Source organism: Narcine bancroftii, chromosome 4 (assembly GCF_036971445.1).
Source record: "Narcine bancroftii isolate sNarBan1 chromosome 4, sNarBan1.hap1, whole genome shotgun sequence".
NCBI lineage: Eukaryota > Metazoa > Chordata > Chondrichthyes > Torpediniformes > Narcinidae > Narcine > Narcine bancroftii.
Window position 1 is genome coordinate 202,303,455 of NC_091472.1, and position 21,359 is coordinate 202,324,813.

The 21,359-nt window shown below is 41.5% G+C and overlaps 1 protein-coding gene and 1 long non-coding RNA gene across 2 annotated transcripts in view; one reads left to right on the forward strand and one right to left on the reverse strand.

The window, feature by feature from the left end:
- Positions 1-21,359, forward strand: part of rab35b (RAB35, member RAS oncogene family b) — a 98,782-nt gene that overhangs the window by 68,965 nt on the left and 8,458 nt on the right. The window contains exon 4 of the mRNA XM_069933660.1: positions 16,049-16,173. Coding sequence (XP_069789761.1) covers positions 16,049-16,173 — 125 coding nt within the window. The remainder of the gene's footprint in view (positions 1-16,048; positions 16,174-21,359) is intronic.
- Positions 1-21,359, reverse strand: part of LOC138761469 (uncharacterized) — a 67,509-nt gene that overhangs the window by 9,298 nt on the left and 36,852 nt on the right. Inside the window, exon 2 of the long non-coding RNA XR_011356332.1 lies at positions 9,736-9,814. This is a non-coding gene — a long non-coding RNA (uncharacterized lncRNA). The remainder of the gene's footprint in view (positions 1-9,735; positions 9,815-21,359) is intronic.

The window sequence follows — 21,359 nt, forward strand, 5'->3', positions numbered from 1 at the left end:
ACTCGAGATGGCAGAGGTCGACAGCATCGAGTCCACGCTGCTGAAGATCCAGCTGCGCTGGATGGGTCACGTCTCCAGAATGGAGGACCATCGCCTTCCCAAGATCGTATTATATGGCGAGCTCTCCACTGGCCACCGTGACAGAGGTGCACCAAAGAAAAGGTACAAGGACTGCCTAAAGAAATCTCTTGGTGCCTGCCACATTGACCACCGCCAGTGGGCTGATAACGCCTCAAACCGTGCATCTTGGCGCCTCACAGTTTGGCGGGCAGCAGCCTCCTTTGAAGAAGACCGCAGAGCCCACCTCACTGACAAAAGGCAAAGGAGGAAAAACCCAACACCCAACCCCAACCAACCAATTTTCCCTTGCAACCGCTGCAATCGTGTCTGCCTGTCCCGCATCGGACTGGTCAGCCACAAACGAGCCTGCAGCTGACGTGGACTTTTTTACCCCCTCCATAAATCTTCGTCCGCGAAGCCAAGCCAAAGAAAGAAAAACCTGTGGAAACCCTTAGGATTTTTCTTTAGATCCTTCTGGAGACTTTTCTTGCATTTTTTATACTCCTTAAGTACCTCATTTTCTCTATGTTGTTTCTACCTGCTGTACACCTCTCTCTTCTTCCGAATCAGATCCTAAATATCCCTCGAAAACCAAGGTTCCCCATGCCTGTTAACTTTGTCTTTAATCCAGACAGGAACATACAAACTCTGTACTGTCACCTTTGAAGGTCCTCCACTTGCCTCATACATCCTTGCCCGAAAACAACGTCTCCTTTCTCAGTTCCTCATATTTGGCTTTCTCAAATTTAGAACCTGGAGCCCAGACCCATCCTTCTCCATAATTAACTTGACACAAATGGCATTATGATCACTGGACCCAAAATGTTCCCCTACACATACTTCTGTCACCTGTCCTGTCTAATTCTCTAATAGGCGATCCACTATTGCACTCTCTTTAGTTGACACCTCTATATATTGATTAGAAAACTTTCCTGAACACATTTGACAAATTCCAAGCCATCCACCCCTTTTACAGTATGGGAGTCCCAGTCAATATGTGGATAGTTAAAATCTCCTACTATCACAACTTTGATTCTGCTGTCTCTCTACAAATTTGCTCCTCCAATTCTCGTTAACTATTGGACGGTCTGTAATACAACCCCATGAGTGTGGTCATACCTTTCCTGTTCCTCAGCTCTACCCATGTAGCCTCAGTAGACAAGCCCTCTGGTCTGTCCTGCCTGAGCGCAGCACTGATATTTTCACAGATGTTTGAACAGTGATGTACTGAAGGTTCCATACCACCTTTGACATGATATCAAGTGAAACATAGAGAAGGAAACCCCCAATTTTTGTTCAAATTTATTAACATGATTGTAGTTGTATGACTTGGTGAAACAGTGTTTCTCCAGTCTACGGGGCACAAAAACAATACACAGTGCATAATAATCACATAAATAATAAAAGTTAATATTTGGGATTATTTTCATTGTTCATCAATCTCCCCAGCATGGCAGTACTAATTTTGATGCTCCTGTAGCACCTTCTTCATGGTAGTGAGTTAACTGTTTTTCGCTCTCTTAAGATACTGTGCGCTGGATGGAAAGCGTCTTGTATAATTCCTTGAGCCCCATTTGGACAACCCTCTCAGTAAATGTCGTCTCTAGAGGAACAGGATGCTTTAATAATCCTGATAGATTTCCGGTCAGATGCTTTGTATATACCATACAATGATGCAACCAGACAGGACTATCTCATTTATGCTCCTATAAAAGGTTACTGCTTGCCAACTGAGTACAATCATTAGTCATTTGTGTTAAAGCCCATTTTGGAAGAACACTAAGATTATGGTATGTACAGGCCACCCCGGGTAATGAGCAGATTCCTTTTTCACATTTGTCCAAAAGTCATTTTGATTACTGTATCTCCACAGTGTGGAAATGAATGACCTCAAAAGCACAATAACTGAAAGGAGAGAGAGAAAACTAGTTCTGCCATTTTTAGGAACTAGTGTATAAACATGGTTTGGACATAATTTAATAATATGGGAGTTCTCTCGTATGTAGGTGTGTCCACAAGTTGCACCTTTTTTGAATATTTTATTTTTGATTTTCCAAAGACTCATTAAATCCAACAAACATAACATTATGTTCTTTTTCCATGTAATATAATTTACAGAGTCTTTATTTTCCCCTCCTGACTCCCTCCCCATCCCTTAAATTATACAAATATAAAAATACAGGAAAAAAAACACATAAATGAAAACAATGATCACCCTCAAGGCGAGAGAACCCTAGATGTTAAATAAAAGCAGGTGGGGGCAAAAACACTCGTCATATGTGCCAAATTCCCATTTCATACTCTTAGTCATTTACCTGCTGGGATGGATTGTTTCTTCTATCTGGGAAGGGAGGGGAGTGTGAATTATATCTTTGCACTGATGTACCTCAGAAATGGTTGCACACTTCAATGCATGTGTCATATCCCTTCTGTAAATTATAGGTGATTTTCTCTGACGAATACAACACTGTATTTCAATATTCCATCGTGCGATATTTAGTTGCGAGTCAGACTTCCATGTAACTGCTATACACTTCCTGGCTCATTGAATTTGGGTTTGGTCAGTCTAAACTGTCCTTCCCCAATGTCCCCAGAATGTACAACTCCGGATCCTGTGGAAAATCCACCTTTGTAATCTTTTTCAGAGTGTTCCCAGGTCTTCCCAGAAGGATCTCACCCTTGTACACAGCCAGGTGGATTGGCAAAGGTTCCAACCTCCACACCGCACCTAAATTTGGCTTTGACTTGTGTAATTTTATTGGTGTGAGGTACAACTGATTAAGAAATTATACCGCACGAGCATATGTCTGGCATTGACAATTCCCATCAGGCTATAGAAACGGAAGTCTGCCCATCATTTTTCATCAATTGTTATGCCCGTCCAACTCCCATCTTTCCTTTAACCAATGGAAGCCCAAATTCTGGCCCTCACTTTGGAATATGGAATATATCCTAGAGATAAATTTACACATATTTCCCTTTCAAAATAGGGTCTCCATGTCACTACAGTCAAACAGGGTCATTGTTGGTCCCAGTTTGTCCCTTGGAAAAATGTTAATTGCAGAAAGCAGAAGAATGTTTTGTTCAATAACTCATTTAATCCACAACTGCTCAAATGACATGAGCTGCCCTTGATGGTAACAATCATCAACGTACTTGATCTCTTTCCAGCATCAAGTGTCTAGAATCTTATTGCCCAGAGTCATGGGTATGAAATTGTTCTGGGTTAAGGGCATTTTAGGAGATAACCTCACCTTCAATCCATCAACTTATTCTTTGCCATGTCTGGCACATGTTTTATTATGGGGTTATCTGGTTTTTTTTTAACTAATTTAGTGTCCCATTTGTATATAAACTCTCCTGCTATCTTTACCCCCTCAAAAAATGTGATAAACTTAGCCTAGGATGCTGCTAGACACCTTTACCATTCCATACAAAGTTTCTTGGCACATCCATTGAGCATCTGGGATAACAAAATAGGTAACATTTGCAAAACGATATTGTAGTCTTGGCATCACTTTCATTTTTATACAGTTAGCTCTGCCCAACAATGTTATGGGGAGAGTTTTCCATCTACCCAGGTCCTCGATCTTCCAGAGCAAAGGGTATATATAGCGCAAGTCTTTATTCACCCTTATGCCTAGATATTTAATGCCTTCCTGCGGGCACTTGAATTGGCTTCCCCATTGATAGAGTCCATAATCTCCTTTCGTCAAAGGCATGATTTTGTTTTGCTTTTATCCAGATTAACAGTATCTTTAACTCACAACCATGAAGAAGGTGGCATCAAAGTCAGTGTGGTCCTCAGTCTAGCCAACAACCTCCCAGGTTCCATTAAATATACTAACACATCGTCAGCAAATAGGTTGATTTTGTGTTCCACTTGGCCCACATTGAACCCTTTTATGTTTGGATCCTGCTGAATTATTTCTGCCACCCTTTCAATAGCTAATATGAACAGAGCTGGGGGACAGAGGGCAGCCCTGCCTACTAGATCTACTCAGTGGGAACTCTGGAGGCATCAGCCTGTTTGTTATGATTTTAGCCTGGGATTTATAAATACAATGTCCATACCCAATTAATAAATGTTTAACCCAGTCCAAATTTCTCCAGTGCCTTAAACAGAAAATCCCACTCCAATCTATCAAAGGCCTTCACTGCATCCAAGGATACGGCCACTCCTAGATCCTCCCCCCGACTGTGCCAGGTATATTATATTGAGGAATCTAGCTATGTTATCTGCTGATTGCCTCTTTTGAACAAATCCAGCCTGATCCGGGTTTGTAATTTTGGCAAATGTCTCGCCAACTTATTGTTAATTGTTTTTGCTATAATTTTATAATCTGAATTCAATAATGATACTGGCGTATAGGAGGAGAACTTCAATGGATCCCTTTCTTTTGTTCGGGTTCACTGTAATGATTGCTGTTGAAAAAGACTATGTGTCTCTGCTGCCTGATCCACCACCTTCATAAGGAGGGGCATTAAAAGATCTTTAAATTTTCTATGAACCATCCTTTCGCAGCGATTTACCTGCCTGCAGAGTGCTCAGAGTATATTCGATTTCTTCTCTAGAGAAGGGAGCATCTAGCTCCGCTTGATCCTCCTGATCCAAATTTAGTTGTTCCAATGAAAGCAAGGTCATCTATTTTAGTAGTGTCTACCCCCCCCCCCGCCACCCCGATTCTGATTTATACAATTCTTTATTAAGCCTTCCAGATGTTTTATTTATTTCCACTGTTGGAATTACATTGATTGTCCTTGAGACCCCTTCAGCCCTCACCTGCCAGGACAAGACTTTATGGGCCTGATCTGAAGATTAAATTCTCTGTTTTGTATTTTTGCAACTTATTACATTGGAGCTTTTTATTCACTAAATCCATATATTTTTCTTCAGTCCCCGATCTTTGAGAATCTTTTTCCAATTGAGCTATATTCTGTTCCAAATTATTAATTTTCTTCATGTTCCCCCTTTTTAACCTTTAGTGTATCCAATTATCTGGACCCTTAGATAAGCCTTCAACGTGTCCCAAATTTAAAAAATGTCAATACAGGGGCAGTTCATCTCGCAGAACACTTCTATCTGAGTTGTGACAAGTCTGCAAAATTCCGGATTTCCCAACAGCAGTGAATTTAGGTGCTATCCTGTTTATCTGGCATTATGATGGACAAAGTCAGGGGTGAATGGTCCAAAAACAGCCGAGCCATGTACTCAGTTTCCACTATCCTACTTTCCAACGAGGCTGATACCAGAAAAAAAAATTCTAGTGTAGGCATCGTGTTGCTTCAAGTAATAAGAATAATTCCTTTCTCAGATCCAGCCTTCTCCAAGCATCTATGAGATTCACATCTTTCATGAAGGCCAGGATGGACTCGGCCTCCCTAGCTTGCGTCACCTTCTTGGCTGACTTATCAATTACCAGATCTAGACAAAAATTGAAATCCCCTCCAATTCTCACACTCCTCAGATACCTTCAAGAATCTCTTTTGTATAAATTTTTCATCATCGAAATTTGGGGCACATATATTCAAGAGTGTCCAGGATTCTGAGTATATTTGACAATGTATCATCACAAACCTCCCTGCCGGAGCAGGAAGCCCACCCGCCCACCACCAGAACATTTTTCTTATTAGAATTGCCACTCCCTGGCTCTGGAATTAAAGGAGGATCCTGCCACCTGACCCACCTATCAATTTGGAATGCTTTTGGTTGATAAGGTGGGTATCCTGCAAAAACACTACATCTGTCTGGAGCTTCTTAAGGTGTGCCAAGACTCTTAATCTTCTCATTTACATTGAAACTTAATTGTTTATCCATCACCCCAGTGCCTCTCCGTCTTCCTATCCCCCTCCCTTCTTGTCCTCCAATACTTACCTTCCTTCCCTTTTGTCTTGCGTGGACCCCTGGCACAGACATTCTGACAAAACCAAAACCAATAATTTTTAAAAATGCATAACCTCCTCCCAACATGATCCCTTCTCCTTCCCCTCTTTTCCCCAATCCACACTTTCCCTTCCCGGCACCCAATATGGAGCATACCCGTGGCACCCATCAAACTTCACCACCACCTCCTCTACCTCAAAGATCCCCACCTATCCTCTTTAAAATTACAACCTTTGTGATAAATAAGTATAACTGTTCTTTTTATATTATACATTATGTACAGCCAGGTCCCTTCCTGTCATTGACCCACCATCTCTTTATCTTTCTCGGGGTGACTAGGCTATTAGCAAATCTCACTGCCTCTTTAGCTTCTGGGAAAAACTTCCTCCCCCCCCCCCAGGCAGAAACACCTTTAAAGTCACTGGATATAGTAATGTGAAACAACACCATTTTTTAAAAAGTTTTTTACTGTATCAAATTACTTTCATCTTTTTATCTTCCCCCCCCCCCCCCCCTTAATGTCTAACGGGCCAACTCTTTGTTTTGTGCCCACCACTGACTTGCGCAGAATATCCCTGGAACCTTATGAGGACTGAACAAGGCCTCTGGCCTGGACCTGGCTTGGGGAAGTGGGGGACAGATATGCCTCTTCCATCTTATGTTCCTCTCCTTCTCTTTCCAATCCCAGTATCTCAGGGATCCACTTTTTAAAGAATGCAATGAGGTCCTTCCCCTCCTTAAGTCCTACGAATTTTATGCTATTTCTCCTATTAAAGTTTTCTAGAATATCTACCTTACCCCAAATATTTTGCCTAATCTTTACCCCCGCATCTCTATCATTCTCTAAACTTTCTACACTGTCCTCATCCTATCGACCCTCAGCTTCACAATATTTATCTTTATAGATACCTCCCCCATGGCCCTCCTGAATTCCCCTATCACTGATGTTAATTCTTTTAACATATTCTTCAGTCTCAACCACTGCCTCCATTGCCTTCAAGATGCTTTTCATTGAGGACTCCAAGCCCTCTCTCCTCCCCATTCTCTTCCTCTGCTGCCGATGACAACGAGGCTCCTAGTTGAAACCCTCCCCCTCAACTGGGTCACTCTCCATGCTACCTCCTGACGCTCTGCCACCACCGCTGTCATCATCACTGCTGTCTCCACCGACTGCCGCCTCCTCATAGCCTCTGCCGCATCCAAGTTGCAGGCAAGGCTGTTCTCAAGGTGCTGCCTGATCCTCCACCCCTCCCTCAGAGTTTGGGGTCGCCTGCCTCCTCCGCGGCCTCTCATGTGTCACCACCTTCAGCCTGCTCTTGCCACTACCCACGGGGCTCATCGCTGCCGCAGTTGTTACTCCCACCTCTGCTGTTGCTGCAGCCGCAGTACTCACACAGTTGCCACCACCGCCTCGTCGTTTCAACTGCTCGTGGGACTGCTCCGTGGTCGCAGGAAAAGCCTCCTCCACAACGCTCTTTTGGCCTGTTCCTATCAGGGCCCGCGGGTCTCAACCCAACATGCAGGCATCAGCTGTCCCACAGCAATGCCTGTACTTGTCCCTGGGCCTGACAACAAGCAGGTCCCGTTGTTTTCTGTCTTGGCAGCTTGTTCAGGTAGGTCGTTCCTTCTCACAGATAGGCCCCGCTATTTTCTTTGGCACGAGGCAACCTCATCTGGTCTTCGTGGTGTGCTGAGGTTGCTATTTCTTTTTGAATTGCCACCTTTTCTTCCCCATTTCTGTAAAATTTAATCTTTTTCTAGTAGTCATTTTTCTATCAGTCTTCTGGCTGTTTTTTGACTATTTTCACTTGCTATTTCAGGATCTCTGAGAATCGCACCTACCCCCTGTTCTGCATCACATGACTCCCACAAGTTGTGTCTTCTTGACCCGGGGACAGCCTGTGCTCTGGGTGGCTGAGTAGCCTTGACACTGACAAAATAAACCAGGGGTGGCCTAATTTGCATTAAGCAAGAGCCATGTACGATAAACTTCAGATATTTGAGAGCCACAATAATCACGTGATCGCAAGCCACATCCACTAAAGCTACCATTGTGAGCATCAGCTCATACTCTTCCTGCCTCAGCCAACATATTTCCATAAGCCGTACATTATATGTCAAAGAGCCACATGCAACTCGTGAGCTGCGGTTTGGTCACCCCTGGAATAAATTTCCTGACCTATTGGTCTCGATCAGCTATTCTCAATGAGCCCCAATGGCCCCTCTGGGGGGAGGGAGGCATAGCACATTTCAGTCAAAGTCTTGTTTTCTTTTCACCTTGTGAAACAACTTTTTTTATGTAGTCAGTAGGAGAGAAGTACAGAATAAACCAAAATGTGATTGCTTCACAAGGAGGAGGTGGGGGGGGGGGGGGGGGTGTCATGCATAGCCAAGAAAAGGTTGAGAATGGCTGGCCTACATGTTGCATATGTGTATCTCCATAGCAATAATAACAGCTGATATGACCACTGTAGTGGTCATTTATGGAAGGGATATTCCATCTTTACATAATATTCCATCTTATGCTCTCCAGCCATGACATTTCCTTTTGGTGCAATGGCAATGTGGTTGTTTCGAGAAGTATAAATCCAGAGCTGATCAAACATCCAAGGGAGATGTGGAATTTTGGTGACATTTGGTAACCATTTTTTTTGTCTGGTGTATCCCATTCCCTACTATCTCCATCAGGAAAGGTGACCATTCCTGGTTAGTGAGTATAGAAGGCATACCAGGAGGAGAATCCTATTTAAAGAGGAAAAAAAATGCCTCCTTAGATGCAACCCAAGACCCCTTGTATACTTATTACCAGAAACCGAATGCAATACTGTAACAATGCCAAACAGCACTGTAGGAACACTTCACCAGAAAGACTACATGGGGTTCAAGCATCACCGACATCTCAAGTAACTTGTCACAGCCAATGAAGACTGGTTTTGTGTGACACCATGTCCCATAATGAACCGTTCATAGTTATCTGCAGTGATCTTTTCTGTCTTGCTGCCATTCAGTGATGAATGTGGTCAGCAGCATGGACATTTTTATAGTATGCCAGAGAATGTTTGTTGCAGCTTGGCTTGAGATCTGTGGGGTTGTAAAATGTAAACTCAGACTTTGTGGTTTCCTCCATAACATCAGTTTCCTTTCTTGTTGAGTTTGAGCCTATTTCATTGTTTAAATGGAAACAACGTTAAATTAATACACATTTTAAAAGATATTTTTTAATACTTTTTATTTGAAGTGGAAAATTCTGTGTTGTGGGAATCTATTCCCCAATCGTGGTCCTTTCATTGTTGGCTTCGGATTAATTTTTTCTTTGGTAATTAAAAAATTTATAGATAAGAGATCTTATCTTGCATATCTGAATTTATGCAGCCTTTGTTCTCAATCTCAAGACATTCCAAAGAACTTTGCACAAAATACATGCTTTTGAAATGTAGCCAGTTCCAGTTAGGAAACGATTTACCCACACCAAGCTCTCACCAGCAATTTTAAGATAATGCCCAATGATCTGCATTGTTGATGTTCTCTAGGGTAAAAAAAAAGGCTAGGATTCTTCTCTGAGAGGTGCCGCACAATGTCAAACTGGGCACAGGCAAGACTCGTTTAATGGGATCAGACTTCACCCACACTGTCCAACACTCAGTTACGATTGGGGTGTTAGCCTAGAAGTCTCTAGTGTAAGATTTGAACTTTCAATCTTAAAATTCGTTCACACTAATAATAAATATTTAGTCAGATGTGCCCTTTGCATTGATCTACTGTCGTGCCAGTTGCATTTTGCACTAGTTTACCTTGGTATAGTGGTTGAGTGAATGAATGCATTTATAGTCACATGCATTGTACAATGCCCATTTGCAGCCAAACAGGAACCTGTTTAAAAAAAAAACTATAATAAACAATTGAATTTTAAAAAAGCAAAAAAAAACATGCAAGATAGATAATGTACACAGTAATTCTAGTGGAAAAAAAGTGAATTGCAAGAGTGCAGACAGTCCTTTGTAGTGTGGGAGCACATTAGTGTTACAAGGGGAGGTTCAAGAGTGATAGCTGCTGGAACGAAACTGCTCTTGAATCTAGAGATGTTGGCCTTCTGCCTGAAGGTACCAGGGAGAAGAGGTGTGACCAAGGTGATGGGGGTCCTTTATAATGGTTGTCTTCTCTGAGGTAGCACATCACATCAATGTCTACAATGGGTGAAAGGTCTGAAGCTGTGAGGGACCTGGCTACTTTTGTTACCGCCTGAAGACTTCTGTATTCCGAGGCATTTGAATTACCAATCCAGGCTGTGATGCAACCAGTCAGTACACTTTTCACAGTGCACCTATAGAAGATTCATAGAGTATCCGGCGACATTCCCAATCTCCTCCAACTCCTTAGAAAGCAATAGCATTGGTGTGCCTTCTTCAAGGTTGCCTTTGTACTGGCTCCAGAAAATGTCTTATGACCTTCACCACTGTCCCATTGATGCAGACAGGTGTGTGGACCCTCAACCTCTCCTGCCTAAAATCAACAGCCTTGGTGATGTTGAGAACAGGTTTGTTGTTCTGGCACCACCCAACCAGATTTTTGATCTGTATTTAACTTATCATTAATGATAATTAGTTTGGCATGTACATAAATACAATATACATACTTGCTGCAGCCAAACAGGAATGTAAGATAGACCAATTACAATAGTATATATTATACTGGCCCAGTATGGAAAGAGATAATAAATGTAAAGGATTTTGAGTGGCATCGTTGGCATAGTGGTTACTGCAACACCTTTACAGCGGCAGGAATTGGGACTGGGGTTCAAATCCTGCACTGTATGTAAGGAGTTTGTAAGTTCTCCCCGTGTCTGTGTGGGTTTTCCCCAGGAGCTCCAGTTTCCTCCCAATGTTTGAAACGTATTTGGGGTGTAGGCTAATTGGGTGTAAATTGGGCAGTGCAGACTCTTGGGCCAAAATGGCCTGTTACTGTGTTGCATGTCTAAATTTAAAAAAAACTTAAATATTCATAGTTGGTGTAAAATAAAGTTTCAATGGTGAGGGAAGGTTCAAGAGTCTGACAGCTGTTGAATAAAAACTCTTCTTGAACCTTGAGGTGCTGGACTTGAGCCTGAAGGTAGCAGTGAGAAGAGGTTGTGACAAGGTGATTGGGGTTCTTTATGATGTTGGCAGCTTCCTTGAGGTTGCACCTCACATCGATACAGCCTAGTAATCCTGAGACTGTACCAAAATCTCAGAGACACAAACTCAATCCCGCCACAGCTGCTGTGGAATTTAAATTCTGTTCATTCAGAATTTTATTTTGGAGTTTGGAGAGGAGGAAGCACCAACTAACCATGGAAATTCAAAAACCCATCCATTTCGCGATTGTCTTTTTGCCATTCTTCCCTAATCTGACTAACATGCAACTCCAGACCACTCTCTATGATCAACCTCTGAAGTCATCAAAACTAAGCCTGTTACATTTAAACAGAGAAGGAACAAAACTGCAAAATTCACCCAGCATGAACCTCTACTCCAAATTCAAACATTCAGTTATCCCCAGGTTGGTGACTGACCTACCATTAGCAAAAAGGACAGGAATAGTAGGCAGATGGGAACACAGCTACCTGGGCATTCCCCTTTAAGTCTCTCAAAGTCCCTGCTTGGAATTGCATAGCCGATCCTTCATCACTGGGACCCTGTGCTTTGGGAACACCTTCTCTAAAAGGATGACTATAATTCAATAAGGTGACAAGCATACTCCTAAAAATGTCTTTTTCATAAATTTATTTCCTTTTTCAGCTGGGGTAAGTTCAAGTTCAAATTTATTGTCAGAGTACATACATGACATCACATACAACCCTGAGCTTTTTCCTGAAGGCGAGGCAGAATTTCTACTTATCGGTAGTGTAAACTGTACTCAAGGAAAAAGATACGTGTGCCAGAGAGAAATGCATACAAACTATGCAAATAGAGAATAAAAATCTGTAATAAATAATGTGCCAAGTAAGTCCTTGAATGAGTGTTTAGGAGTCGGATAATGGATGGTTCCTAATCCTGGTGGTACGAGTCATATGGCACTTGTACCTCTTTCTTGACGGCAGTAGCATTCTCTCCCAGCCCCATTTAGTGATTTTCTACCTCCAGTTGCTTGAATGTGACCCCATTATACAAGCACCCTGAGCCAACAGCAGGGGCTAGTAACCAATAGACTGCATTTCCACAGAGCAGTTTGAACCATCAGCATGATGTTTTTGGTTTCTTGACCAGACCCCACAAATTTCATAGCAAATAGAGGAGCTGAAGGGACTCATCTGGTCAGGCAGCATCCATAGAGAGAAATGGACAGTAAGCATTTTGAGATCCTTTTTATTTTTTGGAGACTGCACTAACCATTATCATGATGTTATCTCCCCTTCCATTACAGATCTCATGGCTTCTGGTGATCTGCCTGCCACTTCCTCTTTTTTTATTAAACTTTGAACATATTTCACAACCAGTTGATCCAGGCATTAGGAGCGCAGGAGCCCTCAGGAGTTGGCTAGAATTTGGAAGAATGGTCACAGTCTGTACCCAGTGAAGGAAGGCCAAAGCAAAAGACACTATCACAAAGCCAGAGCCAGACCATTTAGGGGTGCAATTGGAAATACCCTCAGGATAGTGGGTAATTGAGATTCAGATGCCAGTAGGCCCTGGAAGCTGGGGAAGCCTTGAAATTCAAGAGGAGATTAATAGTTTCAGGTAAAAGACACTGGGAAGAGTGGAGAGAAGAAATAAATGGCTGAAGATATAAATGATCTAATTGAATGGCAGGACAGATTTGAGAAACAGAATGAGCTGTTTTTGCTACTTAGCAACGCATTGAGAGTCTCCTGCTGTACATACCTTAAGGAAGTCAGCCAATCTCTGGTTAAACCACAGCTGAACGGGGTTGCTTTCCTCACTTTCTTGCAACTTTTATAGCCCATGGTGCTTCTCTGAGCTGGGAGGTCAATGAATTATCTTGAGCAAACGGTGAAGATGCTGGAGGGACCCAATAAGTCATGGGTAGATTTCAAGAGTGTCTGCAGTTGCTGTGTTTAATGAGTCAATTATCATGGCCCTGTCTCAGCATTCGTCTTAAAATCATCAGCGCCTTTTATTTCCGTTCCAATATCTTCTAATTTCTTCAAATGATGAGGAACCGTGGCAATCTGTCCCCAGTGCCACCCTCAGTAAAATGTGCTCATGCAGATTACAAATCTTAACTCTTCCGTCCAGCACAGATCATAAGTCAAACTTGAGTCCATCTGGACAGTGTCAGTCATCACCACACCAGATGGTGTGGGAAGCTGCATGTGCTAGGTTGTCCAAAAGAGTGCAAAGATATCAGCTTGTTTGTATCAGGCAAATTTCCACCCACCATTTGAAGCCCAAACTTCTGCACTATATATCAAGAGAATCATAGAAAAAATGTACAGAGAAAATTCATGTCAAGATCATACTTTGCACAAATGGTAGTGAATGTTTGCTCGTCCAATACAGCAAAGTTCTCCATTAGAACTGTGCATGGGATTTTGTGGACGATATTGAAATGCTGAGTTAATCCTTGACTGCAGTCTTTCAGGTTTAAACTTGTAAAGACTATTATTTGAAAAGTTCAAGATTCCTTTTTTGTCATGTAATATTACAGAAAATGTAATAGTACATGAAGGATCCTTCTGCTTGCCATAAGGCAGACAAAGAGTTACCATTAGTATCGCCTGGCACAGTATTGATGGAGCTCCACACTGTAGGAGGGGTGGTACTGAGGGAGCAAAAGAGAGTCCCTTCAGAGACACTGAAGTTCCATGGATTTGCCTCCAGTGCTCCTGCAGCCTCTGCAACTGCACAGACCCACCCAATCCATTGGCAAGCTGAGCTCCAGATCCAAGCCACTGACATGATCGGGAAGCCTTCAGCGTCCAAGACTCTTCAGGAGCCATTCTTGTCCTGATACTGATTCCTGGGCAAGTTGTATTTCATTATATCACTGCACACCAAATGCTGCAGAGCCACATCTTTCAAATCAACAGTGTGATAGTGTTCAGATTGTATATTTGTTTTGGAGAGGTCCAGTTTGCATTCTCCCTCAGTGAGTCCTCCACCATATCCTCATGTGCCTCTCTCCACCCAGACATATATCCTCAAGATTTGACTCTCAGCCTACTGGCATGTCAGTTTCACTGACCTAGAGAAACAATGTTATGATCAAATGTAGAGATTTAATAACTTTGAAGCAAGGCTGTGTTCTGGCACCAACCCTCTTTTCAATCTTCTTCAGCATGATGCTGAACCAAGCCATGAAAGACCCCAACAATGAAGACGCTGTTTACATCCGGTACCGCACGGATGGCAGTCTCTTCAATCTGAGGCGCCTGCAAGCTAACACCAAGACACAAGAGAAACTTGTCCGTGAACTACTCTTTGCAGACGATGCCGCTTTAGTTGCCCATTCAGAGCCAGCTCTTCAGCGCTTGACGTCCTGCTTTGCGGAAACTGCCAAAATGTTTGGCCTGGAAGTCAGCCTGAAGAAAACTGAGGTCCTCCATCAGCCAGCTCCCCACCATGATTACCAGCCCCCCCACATCTCCATCGGGCACACAAAACTCAAAACGGTCAACCAGTTTACCTATCTCGGCTGCACCATTTCATCAGATGCAAGGATCGACAATGAGATAGACAACAGACTCGCCAAGGCAAATAGCGCCTTTGGAAGACTACACAAAAGAGTCTGGAAAAACAACCAACTGAAAAACCTCACAAAGATAAGCGTATACAGAGCCGTTGTCATACCCACACTCCTGTTCGGCTCCGAATCATGGGTCCTCTACCGGCACCACCTACGGCTCCTAGAACGCTTCCACCAGCGTTGTCTCCGCTCCATCCTCAACATCCATTGGAGCGCTTACATCCCTAACGTCGAAGTACTCGAGATGGCAGAGGTCGACAGCATCGAGTCCACGCTGCTGAAGATCCAGCTGCGCTGGATGGGTCACGTCTCCAGAATGGAGGACCATCGCCTTCCCAAGATCGTGTTATATGGCGAGCTCTCCACTGGCCACCGTGACAGAGGTGCACCAAAGAAAAGGTACAAGGACTGCCTAAAGAAATCTCTTGGTGCCTGCCACATTGACCACCGCCAGTGGGCTGATATCGTCTCAAACCGTGCATCTTGGCGCCTCACAGTTTGGCGGGCAGCAACCTCCTTTGAAGAAGACCGCAGAGCCTACCTCACTGACAAAAGGCAAAGGAGGAAAAACCCAACACCCAACCCCAACCCACCAATTTTCCCCTGCAACCGCTGCAATCGTGTCTGCCTGTCCCGCATCGGACTTGTCAGCCACAAACGAGCCTGCAGCTGACGTGGACTTTTTACCCCCTCCATAAATCTTCGTCCGCGAAGCCAAGCCAAAGAGAAGAGAAATTTGCCTTTAAAATGTCTTGGCAAACTTGCTGCTAATTGGGAGGGTCTAGCCCAGTGGTTCTCAAACTTCCCTTCCCACTCACATAACACCTTAAGCAATCCCTTACTAATCCCAGAGAACTGATGGCATAGGGAATACTTAAAGTGGTATGTGAGTGGAAAGAAAAAGGTTGAAAACCACTGGTCTTGCCATTTAGAAATGTAGTTCTTGCAGAGGGAGTGTCCAGTGAGCTTCTCAAGTGAGCATTACCCTTTACTGATATGTGCAAAGCAAACCACAGATGGGCACATCCATAGTTAGGGGGAGATCATTTAACTTTCTTGCCAACTATTTGGCACTAGTTCACACAAATAAACCTGTTCAAACTTTTAGCAGCAGAACATGGTGCAAGAGGAAAAGGAAATGGAAACTGGAAAAAAGACTTTCATAGTTCAGGGCATTGAAAATCTGATTTTTCTGGCCTATAAACCCAATAATGCTTGACAGCCAATATTGGAGGAGGAGGTGTCAAAATCCACGGTCACTCAGTCTCTTTTACTTCTCTTTAGTTGGTGACTCTTTACAGGACAAACAAAGATTTTTATGTCTTGTGTACATGACAAATAAATAGAATCTTAAATCTAAATTTGGGTTTTACACTGAAATCAATCCAAGTGTTTCAAATGTTGTCTCTTCTTGTTTGGCAGGTATTACAGAGGCACTCACGGGGTTATAGTGGTATATGATGTCACCAGTGCAGAATCATTTGTTAACGTCAAGCGGTGGTTACATGAAATAAACCAGAACTGTGATGATGTGTGTCGGATACTGGGTATGTATCGAACTACAGTTGTACACTGGAATGAAATGAGGAGATTGCATGAATGTGTGAATCATTAAACAAAGAGTGCTATTCATCCACCTGTGTCCCTCCATTTCTGTAGGGAAGATGCAGCATTTTTACAAACATAACTCCTTCAACCCTGCTCCCCATTTCATAAAACCGTGGATATCTGATTGTAACCGCCAATTCTACATTCCCATCTGCCTGCCCTCATCTTTAACCCCATCAAAACCCTGTCAACTGCACTCTTAAAAGATGTTCTGACTGCTTCCACTGCCCTTTGAAGGAGAAGTGCAAAGACTCATGACCCTCAGAAATTTCTCATTTTAGTCTTAAATGGGCGACTGTTTGTATTTGAATAGCAAGACTTTGTTCTAAAACCTTCTACCAGAGGAAATATCGCCCACATCCACCCAGTCAGGATCCCTCAGGATGTTGTGGTATATTTCGAATCAACTTTCCTCTTATTCTTATGAAGTTCAGTGATACAAGCTTGTGTAAACTTTGCTCATAAGACCATCTGCACCTTCCAAATAGTGCAGTAGCAGACCTTATCTGAACTACTTCCAACCCATTAGCATTCTGGGTGCAATGTGCATGCAGCTTACGTGTACCCCAGGTTTGGTTTGCAGTGTTCTCCCACACTCCAAAGTTGTGCTGGTTGTTCGATTAATTGGACATAGTAAATCACAGCCCTCTGCCCCCCCCCCCCCCACCCATCCCTTCCATAGCAGGAGAATCAGAGTTGATGGAGGAAAAATGGGAGTTGTGTGGATTTGATGAGCGGTGATGACCTGGAGGAACTGAATGTGCATTGACTCTGCCTTTTATGATCTTTCCTTAAATAAGACCACCAATGCTGCATCCAGATAAGGTTTTGCAATGCTTTGAATATCTGGGGCTTAATCTCCCAGTTTTGTATTCATTTCCTCTCCACAAGTGATAAACATTCCATTAGCTTTTCTATTTATATGCTATGTCTAAATGCTAACCTTTTAGAAATCATGAACTAGGACCCCTAGATCCTTCTGCACCTCGGTTCTCCACTATTTCTGACCATTTGAAATCTGTGCTTTTGTGGTTACTTTTCCTGCCTAAATTTTCTAAGTTTTTACCATTCATTAAAAGCTTAGGGCGGGGGTCTTGTGTGCTGTTATTACTGCCATATAACCACTATCTACTTTGGGCAACCAATAAAGATTCCAGCACTGATGACTTTTTGTTCCTACTTATCACCCTGCAGCAGCTGTCTCCACCCTCCCATCTCATTTTGTTCTGCCCCTCTGTTTTCTCTTCTCTCCTTCTCCTTGTCCATCAGCTGCCTCTGGTCCCTGATTCCACCCCTTCTCCTCCCCATCGTTCTTCACACCTCCCTGGGTCACCCCACCGAATCCTTCTCCTACTAGCTATTTACATAATCAGCCTTGCTGAAGGATTTTGATCCATAACGTTGACAATTCCTTATCCATTAACTGAAGCTCCTTAATCTGCTGGGTTCATCCTCCACATTGGGTTTTTGCAATAAAATTTAATTCATTTTAATTTGTATATATTACACAGGGGTGTTGCTTCTCTGATTTTGGAATTATCTACCCAATAGATCAAATATGCCTAAAAAAATATATCCGTACCATTTAATCCTAATGACACAAGCATGTGCAAAGGGGATTGATCTTCAAGGGTATGATTGAGTGGGTCCCTGAATCTTCTATTACACAATTTGGATTAAATTTAAATTTGGACATCTAGCACAGTACTCTTTCAGCCCACAAGCCCATGCTGCCCAATTGATCCCCCCCCAGGATGTTTTGAAGGCACTGTTCTCCCAAGCTGGGTGTGCGTTTTGCAACCAGTACATAAAGGAAATGATTGTGTGCACAAAATAAAAGTTACCTAAAATAAAATAAAATGTGAACTAAATACATTACTTTGTAGAATGCATTCATACTTGTGTTATATTAAAATATGCCAATACAGTTTTATTAGTCATGAGAGATTGGCTGTGCAAAAATTATCTTGGAACAACTTCAAGCATTCAATGCACACATACTTTTGCCACAGGAAAATAATTTGCACATCATAAAATGTTTGTGCACACTGACTACTAAAAATTAGAGGGAACATTGAAGGGTGGGAGGAAACCGGAGCACCCAGAAGAAGCCCACACAGACACAGGGAGATCATACAAACTCCTGATAGACAGTGCGGGTTTTCAAAACCCAGTCCCAATCACTGACGCCAACTGTGCTACCTTTCAGAAAACCTGATATTTTAGTTCTAACTGTGATTTTATTGGATTATTAAAGTTTGCCCAGTGAATTGTCTTGAGGTGTCATGATCCAGAGCTCAAAGCTGATACCTCAATGTAGACTCTTGGGGCAAAACTCCTGCCCTGTTTTCTGCAGTAACAGCACACGAGTACAGGCTCAAAGTGTGCTCACTGCTGCATTTATATCACCTAGTGTACTAAGAGTAACTTAGGTATTAGATAAGGTTGCCATCTGTGCTCAGCTCTTGGCATTTGTGACTTTCATAGCTGCAGGGATTGCATCAAGAGGTTTCAAAATCACTTCACAACAGTAGGCCTGTGTCACTTATGAACTAGGAGTCCAGCCTGGATCCAGTAGCTGAAATGTCACTGTTAAATTCCTTACCAGCAGGTTCCTTAAGCATTTCTCAACGCTTCCCTACCATCTTTCACTTTAATTTTGTAAACTTTTGGAGCTTTGCATTTTCTTGGTTTTCACTATTTTAAAACTTCATTGGAAACCTTTCTGTTTTTAGCTCTGCAAAGGAGGTTTGGTAAATCATGAAATAGAAATGGGATCATATATCTCAATGTGGGCATTTTGTTCTTTTGCCTCGTTTTGCCCATTGATCTGGAGATATTTCATCTCTTTGCTTATCCTTTCCCTGTTTGGAACTATTTGTGAGTTTGCTTTTTTAATATCCCCACTCCTATCACATATTTAAGTACAGCTTCCTCACACCTTAACTCTGGCAATGTTCTAAAACCAGCAAAGCAGGAAACATTGGAAACATTCCGAGGGGAGGGGGTGAGGTAAATTGGGTGGCACAGACTTGTGGGTCGAAATGGCCTGTTATCGTGGTTTATAAAAAAAAATGTGAGAAATGCTAATTGTTCAGTCGCATGTGGAGGATAAAATCAGATGTAACATTTCAAGTGCTGAACTTTTATTACAGCTGTGATTTTTTTAAAATGTGACCATTTTTATGCTGCACAGAAAAGGGGAGGAAAGAAAAAAACAGGAAGGTCTACGATAAAATAAAGGCTGGAGAGTTTAAACGATGGGGATGTGGTGCAGGGCAAAAGAGGAAGTAATAAGGCAAGTAACAGAACAAAATATAGATTGAGGTGGGGTGCAAATCAGGATAATGGAGTTGTCTGAAATTTAGCTCAGTTTCATGTCGAGAGGCTGTTCAATGTGGTTGTAAACAATGAGGAAGAACGTGCAAAGAGCTTCCTGGTAAAGAGAGAAATAAAAATGGAAAAGGTGATTGATGATAAATATCAGATACATAGTAGCTAAGCAGAGTTAATATAAAAGGAAGCCCCAAAAGTATTTAGTGAACATTTATAAAGGAACGGTGAGCCACTTAAGGACTTAATAAAAGGGGTGGGGGAGGTTCTTATGGAAGAAGTGGGCATAGCAGATCAATTGCAGTTTGATTGCAGTTAAATAGAGTGTTCAAAATTTTGCCACATTATAGATTTATAGTTTGCCCAATTTATCCTTGCCAAGCTAAGCTAATTCTATTTTGTCTGCATTTGGACTGTATTCCGGTCCAAATGTTATTTTTGAATATTTTATTTAAGATTGTTCAAAAAGAAAAACAAAAAAAATGTAAAAGAAATAAATCCCTCCAATCCTCTACAAACTTAAAAGAAAAAGAAAACCACTTCACTTTCCAATACTTTTAAACTCCTCTAGATAGATAGATATATATGTTCATAGACACCGATAGCAGAAAGGGCATGTTCGAGATTCATTTAAATTTCAATACCAACAATTTGTAAATATGGGCTCCATATTTCACAAAAAGTATGATACTTATCTCTTAAATTGTAAGTAATTTTCTCAAGTGGAATACAACTCCTAACTTCCACATGCCATCTGTCCATTCCCAAATCAATATCTGACTTCCAATTTATAGTAATACATTTTCTAGCTATTTCCAAAGCCATTAGAACAAATTTAACTTGATACATATTCAGTTTTAATTTAGCTTTAATTCCTCTAACATCTCCCAGTAAAAATAACATTGGATCCTGTGGGAATCTAACTCCAGTTATTCATTCTAACAAACTACCCATATCAAACCAAAAAGATTTAATTGTGAAACACTGCCAAGTCAAATGATAAAAAGTTCCAATTTCTTGTCCACATCTAAAACATAAATCTGAATAAATATAATTCATATTATGCCACCTTTGTGGTGTTAAATATAACTGATGAATAAAATTAAATTGAAATAGCCGATCTCACACTTATTATACTTTTCATACTTGTCTCTCTACATATCTGAATCCATCTATGTTCATCTATTTGCTTACTTAAATCTACTTCCCATTTATGTCTTGATTTATGAACTCCTTTTTGATCTTTTTTTAATAATTTCAACGTCTCTGAAATATTTTTTTTACATCCCTATTACTTAATAGTAATTCTACTTCTGATCCTGCTGGTAATACTAAATCTTGGCCAAAAATTTCTCAAAAAAAATCTCTTAACATGATAATTACAAAATTTTGTATTTTTCAATATCTTAAACTTTTCCTTCATTCTACTAAAAATAATAAATTTCCCAGCTTCAAATCAATCTTTAATTTTCTTAATACCACAGTTTTGCAAACTTTAAAAAAATTATTTTCCACAGAAAATAGAATAAGTCTATTTTGAAATAAAGGTGTTCTTCCAAACTTTAAACTTCTTCCTCCAATCTCTTTATCAACTTTATTCCAAAGTTCAATTAAATGTTTCATCATGGGTGTTTCTTTATTTATATTAACAATCTTGCATTGCATTTATAAATAAAATGTTGTGGATCAGTTTCTCCTATTTTATCAAGTTCTATATTTACCCATGCTGGAACATTATTTAATTCATTAATAAATCGATTGGAATAAATATTGTATTCAAGGAAAAACACAA